This window comes from Amborella trichopoda, chromosome 10, assembly GCF_054954075.1.
Source record: "Amborella trichopoda isolate Santa Cruz 75 chromosome 10, AtrichopodaSantaCruz75HAP2 v2.0, whole genome shotgun sequence".
Classification (NCBI taxonomy): Eukaryota; Viridiplantae; Streptophyta; class Magnoliopsida; order Amborellales; family Amborellaceae; genus Amborella; species Amborella trichopoda.
The window spans coordinates 41160156-41170239 of NC_142345.1; the positions used below are offsets into that span (position 1 = coordinate 41160156).

A 10084-nucleotide genomic window follows, 5' to 3' on the forward strand; every position below is an offset into this window, starting at 1 on the left:
CATCTTAGAGATGGACGTTAGATAAACAAGAGACCCCACAGGAATAGGTAGGTCGGCTGACTCACCAAAACCGTGTCCTTCATCAAATATATTTGGAAAGTTTTAAATCAGGTAGACAAAACCAAGCTAGATACACCCAAGAATATTTAGTACGACTGACTCTCTCTCTCTCTCTCTCTCTCTCTCTCTCATTTTGCAAAACAGTAATTTGACAAAACCGAACTCAGGGCACAGATCTAGAGTTTATTTTTAAACTAGCACTAAAACATAACAAAAAGAAGATACATCCTAACATATTAAAACCATGATCTACATTTTAGCTATTTTCAGGATACTTGGTTTAACATGAGAAACCAAGTGCATGAGCCTCATGACAACGCCTGATCCCGTTGGTTCACATACAAAATTTCAAATATTTCAGCTGAAATATTGGCCCGAATGTTGTTCCATATTCAGAACATATCGGATTGTGCTAAAACCCCCCACTCCCAATCAATTAATACAAACCCTTGACATTTATTAGAGTACTCCCAAACACAGTCATCTGTCTGTATATATTTCTCTCTATCATGTGATTGAAAAGTAAGTAAAACAGACTAGAGCACAACTACTACAACCAAAATAAAGAAAATTAGGAAACAGATAAACGAGTGGCAGAAGTTACAAAAGAACACAAGAATATACCTATCTCACTGCATCTCAAAGTTGATACTGAAAGCCCACTTGTTGGCCCAGTCTGAAAAATATTTACATGCCAACATCGATCGACTCCCATCATCAAACATCACTACCACTATTCCTGAGGTAGAGAGAGGAAAAGCCACTCCTAAAACCTACATCAACAACTACGAAGTTACACAAGCCTCCCTTCAAGCCACAACCAACCTTATTTCTATACACCCATTGAGCGAGCAACCTAACTCCAAAGACCTGTGACAAACTCTCACTAAGATTTGGCTTCAGTCTCTCTCAAAACTGGCAAGAAGTTCCGAGCCTCTGCCTCTGACCCAAGGTTCGACCCTTTCGGTCAGGGAAAACACCATGAAGGAGCTCTCGAAAATGGCGAAGGAAAGCCCCCCATTCTTCCTCATCCATGTCTGAAAGCTTTACAAAGCTAGCTGCCGGTCCAGCACCTTGCTCTTCCGCACTTCTCCTGTTTCCGCCAACCTCACCCTTTGGCCCAACATGCCTCTGGTTCTTATCATGAAAACTCATGCTCCTCAAAGAAGCCGAGAGCTTGGACTCGAAACCACTTCCTTTCTCATTTGGTTGAACCCTGATTTCTCTCTCCTCTTGATACTCTTCGCCTTCACTGTCTTCCTCATTCATGCTCTCGTCAAGCCTTGACAGCGGGTTACGACCACCTCTTGGAGAAACAAAGCTTGATGGTGAACATGGTGGCTTGCAATGTAAACCCAAGTTAAAATTCCCATGGTTCAGCCAAGGCTTGTTCCCATTAGAGATGGGTAAACATTTTGGTGATTTGTTACCATTAGAGAGATACACAGGCCCATAACTTGAGGCATTGATGGTTAGGCCCTCCAGCTTGGGAGGGGTCGAAGCACTGAAGCAGCCATCCTCCTCGCAGTCAATATCAAACTGAAACTGCACAGGGGAGTACTCTTCTTCTTCTTCATCTTCGCTTGCATCCACCCCATGATTAAGTATTTCCTGACCCTCCACCACGAGCCTCCTGGCCTCAATGCACACAAGCTCAAGCTCGCTTGGCTCCTCTTCCATCCCAGTAAATTCTCTACTCATCATCTCTCCAATCTCAGCCAAACAAAGCCCAAAAGCTGCTGCTTCCTTGAGAAACAAGGTGCATAGAACCAGAACCCTAAGACAAGCCTCTCTGATCATGGGTAACTCAAGTCGAAGCATATCCGAATCCCTAAAGGGATCCAAGTTTGCTATGTACTCGAGCTCATCATCAGAGAAGGGGATTGAAGCTTGGGGCCAATGAAGCCACTCAAAATACGGGTCCTCTAAGCTTTCAGGCAAGCAAAGGCCATGGTCTATAGGGATGAGCTCCACTCTATCAAACCTCCCAAAAGTATTGTTATCGAGCTTTCTAACCAATAGGTTCCCTGCATGCCTATCAGTGTTAAGAATCCTAACATCTAATATCCCAATCCTATGTACAGCTGCAACAGGGAAGCTCGAAGTTCCATGGTCACTAGCATCAAAATCATGGGGTATATATTGTTGGAAAGATGCAATCTTGCTCACAGATTTCCTAACTTGTAGGGGCTTGTGAGTGCTAACCCCTTCATTCACGTGAAAGACAGAGTGGGTAATCTTCACAAGAACAGTTGGGGGCACATTAGCAAAATGGTCATAGTCCAAAAGGTAAGCAGCCACCTCTCTAAACCCAGTTTCACCAACCCTAACCGAACGCTTCAACCCCGGCTGCCCTAGAGCCTTACCCACAAAACCTTTCGGGTTATTGGGAGCAAACGGCTCCTCGTCACTGGGCTTCACTATCGCCATGCTCTCACCTCTCAGGTTTCGAAAATAGTAAGCCCCACCAAGCCCACTATGAACAGGTAATGGATCTATACCACCCTTGATGGCCTTCACCACGTCCTTAACCAGCTGCTTGGTCCTAGAGCATTGGCTTGAGCAACCCAATATCTCGATTGGGCCACTTTGGTCCCTTTGCTGAAGGTCCTTGCTAGTGGGAGAAAGGCATGGGGTCGAGGAGCTCCTGTGTAAAACATTCCTTGTCAGCCTTAATGGGTAGTCTTTTCTCACTACAGAGAGATCATTCTTCAAAACAAGATCCCCAAATGTGAGCGAGCTCTCCTCAGTAGGAACATTAAGGGCTAGCTGCATCTTCCTCTTCACTGTATGGGCATTGTCTCCTCTGTCTAATTCGATACCCAAAACACTTCCTGTGTCGGTTTGTACAAAAACACGCCTCCTCCCTGCTGGCTTCCCTTCCATGGAGGCACGGTTGCCATGGTATTCTCTACTGAGAGGGGTGCTAAACACTGCAACAGCCATTTGGGTTTGCACAGGGCTATCAAGATTAGGAGACATGGAAGAGGAGATGCAGCGCTGTGGGCTTCTGTGCTAGAGAAAGGATAGCAGTTGTGTACCGTCTCTCTCTTGAGCTGGTGCCGAACTGAGAGGTCGACGACCCTGCTTCGAAGAGAGGAAGATGAGTTGTGGAGATGAACATGAAGGAGAGAAACAGGGCGTGAAATGACTGATGCAGAGCTCCTGGTGTTTGTTTTCAACAATCACAATAGGGGCTGAAGAACTTTGGATGGCTACATTGGGGAAGCCATGGCTTCCTTCACAAGGGAAGGAGAGGAGATAGTTTAGCAGTACTATTCAGGCAGTCCAAGTTCAAGCTCCAACACTGAAAAGGATGAATATCATCAAAAGTCATCCACAGGATAAATTCTTGTCTTTATCAATACAGATTAACCAAAAGAAACCCATTTATCATTACTAACAAATAGAAATAGGTGGATAGAAAGAAATCTGGATCAAAAAAATTGGGAAAGATAATGAAACCCAATGGACCATGGAAAAACCATAGTACACTGGATTCTCGCCATCCATTGATTTGAAATGAATGGCAATGGAGAATGAATGGGACCCAATGCTCATGTCCTGTATGATGGGTCTCATTCTCTTTCCATCACCATCAGTCATTAAAATGGATGCTCATGACCCAATAATGATGGTTTTTCATAGTCCATTACATTATAATATACTTTTCCCCAAAAAAAAAAAAAAAAAATATTGTGCAGCTCTTTCCCACATGTTGATAACACTACAGAATAATCATCATCATGTTCCCTTGAGAAGAATTTCGAGACTAGTATATCCAGACAGAATACAAGTACACAATCAATGAGATTCAAGGCCCCAACAATTCTCAATGATGAACCAAAAGAAAACAAGAGAAAATAGATGAGATTATATTTCCTTAAAGACACAGTCGCCAGAATGCAGGCTATAAGAGCAAAAAGTACAATAGATTTCATCCCAAGATAAACTACAACATAGTATCCAATATTCCAATCCTACTACAATTTAAACTGCCATGTCATCAGCAAAAAAGGAAAGATTATGAAACCAACCCCGTGTAATTTGAAAATAAACAATATCTAGAAGGGGTAGACATATAAGTGGATCATTGAGAAGTACCAGAAACCATGTACTAGATTTTCAGTGATGATTTAAAAAATTTCCAAGAATTCCATAAATGAAAAAAATAATTTTAATTAAAAAGGAGATCCACAGTGTAAAAACAATTAGTTTATGCACATTCTCAGAAGAACAAACAATCTTCTACAGCAAGGTAAATTTGCTAGTAAAACGGCTAATTATCAAAAGACATAAAAGTAACATTATTAGTAGAAAGGAATTTGTTTCCCCCTCTACTTCATTCTTCAGGTGCACTATCATTTTCAGTAAATAATTGCATTTATTTTTCTTATTGTAGATATAACAAATAGTTCACACACAAGTTCCCAAAAAGAACTAGACAAAATCCAAGTACATGAAAAAAGAAATTTCTAACCATATTTTCCTAAAACATTGTTACCTTTCCAAAAATCAAGTACACCCTTACCCTACAGCACTACCTGACAAATAAAGAAAGGTTCCGAAAATTTTCTAAATATAAACTTAAACAATATAGTATAATCTCTTTTTTTTTTCCTTTTTTTTTTTTATAGTGGCGTCGAACATTATTCTACCGTTCATACGACACATGCATAGTATTAAGCATACATCTCACTAGTCCACCATTTGTCAAGATCGGAGTGTGCATGATATATATAGTTCTGAAAATAATTAAACTTTCTGCCATTTTCCTGCAAAATGTAAAGCCAGACTACATGCCCACAAAACCAGAGACTTAGACTCCACATACAAGTTAAAAGGTCTTCAAAAACTTTCCAAATCTACGAAAATGAAAGAAAAATATTGTATTCTTATAATACTTTCCAGATATCAGCGACAAGAAAAACAACCAAACCCTCCAGATATTTCCATAAGTTAACCCCTAATCTCATGTTTTCCTACTCATTTGCCATAAGGGAAGTAGGATCTTTAGAGGACAGAGTTTCCATTTTTCTGAATTAAAGAGTACTTCAACATTTCAGTAGCCTAACTATGATCAGCAGAAACGCCTTCAATAAAAGACGCACTTCCTGTCAAACTCGAGTAATTTTCTACTACTTCAAAAATCAGAGAAATCTCCGTGATTGTCCCTACCATCTAAACCAGGGCAATGCATTAAAAAAAGAAAAAACAAAAAAACAAAAACAAAAACAAAAACAAAAACAAAAACAAAACAAAACAAACAAATTGACATTCTCCCTCAAGGCCACAACATTATAAAGGAACGGCAATATTCAAAAAGTTATACTTTATTGATAAAAATCAAAAAGTGTATTTCATGCCACTGAGATCAATGACATAACATGCGAACCCTAACACTCAATACTAAATAGAAAGGAAATTTCAAAATCCTTTACTTTCAAATCAAATTCAAGAAGATGGAAATTTCAGACTTTGAAAACAATGTAAGAGATACAAAAACACTGATATTTCTACACAAGATATCGCTAAATGAAATCAAAATCCAAAACATTTCATACAATCAAATCGAATTTACGAAAACATTGAAGATTTCAAAGGCACTGTGTCCACAGATATTCACAAACATAATAAACCAGATATTACCAAAAAAACACGAACCTGAATCATAAACCAGTACAATTTCACAGATCAGTGCAAGATCAAAGAAGAAGCCATTGCCGCTTCCTTCAAACCCCAGCCGAGCAACATCAGCAGTCCATCACGCGCGAATACCCTCAGATCGCGGAATCAATGGCCGGATCTTGGTATCACGACGATGGACGGCTCAGATCGAGGTGTGGGAGAGATGGACAACACAGATCATCCAATAACAGAAACCCGCAGTTTCCCCTGAAAAAAACCCCCTATTGCAAGCCAAAACCCTCGTACTCCCTCCCTCTCTCTTTCCTCGCGAATAACAAATCCGACCACTCTTGTGTTCTAAAAGCGAGAGTTAAGTCGCTAACCATCTCTGGTGGGATTTTAACCCGAGGATTTAACCGGGGTTAAATGAACCCAGGTTCTTCCTCTCTAGCCGAAGGCTCTAGAACTAAGCTCCTAACCGTCAGATGGATCTGAAATGTCATCGTAACTGTTGATCGCAATGCGGTACGGACGAATGGATGCGATACGTGGAGGGACATTATTTGATAATTCTGATGACGTCATCATGCCGGTTGACGGCCGGCAGGCGTTAAATTGCGTGCCGGCGATAATCGGCGAGATTTTGATTCAGACGAAATATTCCAATTGAAAATGTAATACCGGAAATGCCCTTTGCTTTTGTTGGAATGGAATTGGGGCCCACGTAGTGGCCTGAATTAAATTACAGTGGTGGGTCTCTTGAAATAACTAAAGTGGCCTACTTCGATTTTTTAAATTTTACATTTATTATTTAAAATGGTATAAGAATTTTCTTTAACCAGTTCTAAGCTGAGGTAAAAAGGTATGTTTTATTAGATAAGTAGTCAGAATAAACCTCTGTTAAAACTTTATAATTCAAAAAAAAATCTACGTTTCTCAATGTTTTTGCATTAAATTTGACATTATTCTCCCTATAATATTTTTTGGGTAAGTAGTTCTCCCTGTAATTTCGTTAACGCTAAGCCCAAGGCTATATAGAGAAAAAATAAAAGCGTACCTCCAAACTTACTAACAGTACTGGTGTTGGAAAATCGATCATCTCGACCTTGACCATTATCGTTATAAAAATAAACAATGATCTCCAACCTTAAAAATAGTTTATATTGTGACCAATGATTTAAAAAACAGATCGGTGATTCGGATCGAGCTCCCAAAAAACCGATCCGGATCGGCGAATCGGCGATCAGGATCGAGAATCGGGTGAATCGGTCAGAATAAAGCTTAAAAAAAATCCGAAAAATTTATTAAAATTCATTATAAATATTTTTTTTTAGGAATTCAATAAGAAATGAGGGTACTCCATTAAGAATTTCATGTTTTTGAATGAATATGCGAATATTGATATGTTCTTTCCCTGCATGAACCGCCATTCAGCATTTAATTTACATCACACAAAAGGATAAACATAGAATTATCATGGAATAAGTATATCAACATACATGGACTACAATAAAGCATAAAATTAATAACATATGATCTAAAAATAAAATGATAGACGACGTTATTGTTCTTCTTGGTCAAGCTGGTGCCATTGATTGAATTCGTTTAACAATTCATTGATTCGATCTAAAAACGAATCATCGATATTAACAGGCGTCTGACTATTTCCAAATCCCTGAGTGTTAGTGTTTTGTTGTGTACCCAATCTAAAATCCCCGAAGATTGTCCATCCTTCATGCTCACCTGCACTGTCGTACTCATCCCTACACTGTTGCTGTTGGGACTCGATATGTGAATAATATGGCTGGGATAGGGTGGCCTCAGAATCATCATCTCTCTCATTTTCTCTTTGAATAATATGGATTAAAAAATAATAATAACAAATTTTCAAAAAAATCGATCATGGATTAAAAAAAAAAAATCACAAATTTTCAAAAAATTCTATTATGGATTACAAAAAAAAATTCGATCGTGGATTGAAAAAAAAAAATCACAAATTTTCAAAAAATTCAATCATGGATTACAAAAATTCGATCATGGATTACAAAAAATTCGATCATGGATTACAAAAAAAACCAAACAAAAAAAAACTAAAAATTCGATCGTAAATTACAAAAAGAGAAAAAAACAATTCGATCATGGATTACAAAAAACTCTATTATGGGTTACAAAAAAAACAAAAAACAAAAAATTCGATCATGGATTACAAAAAAACAAAACAAACATTTCGATCATGGATTACAAAAAAAAAACAAACATTTCGATCATGGATTACAAAACATTCGATCATGGATTACAAAAAATTCTATCATGGGTTACAAAAAAAAAACAAAAAACAAAAAATTCTATCATGGATTACAAGAAAAAAAAACAAACATTTCGATCATGGATTACAAAAAAGAAAAAAAAAACAATTCGATCATGGATTACAAAAAAATCGTTCAAGTATTACAAAAAAATCTATCATAGATTACAAATACAAAAAATACAAAAAAAAAAAAAAAAATCCGTACGAGACTCGCCGATTCTGTACAGTGAATCGGCGAGTCACTGTCCGATTCTCTCTAGAACCGGACGATTCCCGTTTTTTCGCCGATTTGATCCGTCCATGGCGATTCTCGAGACGACTCGGCGTTTTTTTAAACACTGATTGTGACACATTATCTAGATCGCTTGTTTTCAAGTGTTTATGAATCCACAAGATCTATACTATTTTTTTAGCTACAAAATTTATAATCATAAGAATAGATTTTTTAGCTCTCTTGGGGATTTCCGATGGCCGTGGCCGAAGTGTTTTTTGAACTAGATTTCTAGCTTGGGGATTTCCCATGACCGTAGTGTTTTCCGAACCAGATTTCGAGCGAGACTTTAGTTTTTGCATTAGGCCTCGACCTTACAGAAACTGCGGCATCTACTTGTTGCTGCTTTTTGGGGGAATGTTTCTCTAATTTTTTTGTACTTGAAATTCATAAACACCAACCTACTTGAAACCGATAAAGACCCACATAATAATAGAGGTTGAAGTGACAATTCAGCCATTAACTTCTTTTGGCTAGTTTTTATATTACCACTAAAATACATGGCAATGAGTCATCATAGCAGAGGAGATAAACACTCGAATAAAAGAGTCATCGAGGAGAGGAGAGGAGAGGGATAATCCGATTAGTATGCATGGACAGGTCGTTCTCATGTTTGGAAGGTGTGTCTTTTGGACATGATTGAAATTTGCCTAAATCTCATCTAGTGATCGGAAAATCGCCAAGTCGGATTTGGATCACCAGCTGAACAATTAATTTTCGTTTATTCGTAAACATACTCCGATCTTGCTCAGAAGTTTAGAGGCAGATCCAAATCAGACCTTGGCCAAAGGAATGATCTCAAGTTTTGATTTGCTCAGAAGTACTAATGCATATCCGAGTTAGACCCTGGCCCATGAAACGATTTCGAGTTTTGAAACACTGGTGAAAACAAAATTTAGCCCATTTAGATCATGGGCAAAGGATGGAGAGTGTAGCAATATATGTCAACTTCCTTGACCTGGCATTCATTTGTCGGCATTCATATATCTTGGCCATAAGAAAATGAGATATTTGGATATATATTAGTGAGAAAGGGCGCGAGTGCATGGGCATATGGAGGATTCCCTTGGGTCTCACACTTCACGTGAGGTCCCAAGCACTTTGTCGCACGTGTAAGTAATTTTCTACGGAGAGAAAAGGCGCACCACATGCGAGACCCAACTCTTGTCACACGTGTCAATTGGATACCCTTTTCACGTGCGATGCACATGAAACCTTTAATATCTCACCAAATTTTTGGTTTAAATTAGTGCCGTTTCCAAAACTCTTGCCCTTACCCATGTTTTCTTTACAATGGATTGAATTTCGTTTTAGGATACAACTTAAATATTCGGCATGGGTCTTATGTAAAAAAAGATAAAAGCTTTGCTTTAAGCAACGCATTGATTTGTATGCATACTTTTGATGATGATGAACGTTCTAAATTTTCCTTAATTACCCTTTTCAAGAAAGGGGTTGGATCGGGGTGATAGCACCTCATACCTAATTATTACATTATGGTTCCCAATCTTGCTAACACCACCCATTGATGTCTTAAACAATGTTAACTCCCTAATCTATATGAAAAAAATCGGTAGGGGCATGTTTTCCATGTTGAATTACACCACATAAAAAAAAAATCCTTCAAAAGTATTTTTGAGATGGGCACTCTCTGGCTCTAAAATCAATTTTTACCACCAACTATAAAATTTATAGCTCAAAAATGGTACAAATCTTACAAATATGTTAACACTTAAAAATGGATAGCTTGAATAATATATTATGATTATAAAGAGTAATGATATTATAGGACCCTCTAACACCCATATGTGTAAAAC

At 38.2% G+C, this 10084-nt stretch overlaps 1 protein-coding gene across 1 annotated transcript; it reads right to left on the reverse strand.

Moving 5' to 3' along the window:
- Positions 1 to 496: 496 nt before the first annotated feature.
- Positions 497 to 6017, reverse strand: LOC18433940 (phosphatidylinositol 4-kinase gamma 5). Its single transcript, XM_006844017.4, has 2 exons — positions 5725 to 6017; positions 497 to 3367 (listed from the first exon to the last, which is right to left on the reverse strand). The coding sequence occupies exon 2, from the start codon at positions 3040 to 3042 to the stop codon at positions 970 to 972; it is 2073 nt and encodes a 690-aa protein (XP_006844080.1). The 5' UTR covers positions 3043 to 3367; positions 5725 to 6017; the 3' UTR covers positions 497 to 969.
- Between the last annotated feature and the right edge of the window lie 4067 nt (positions 6018 to 10084).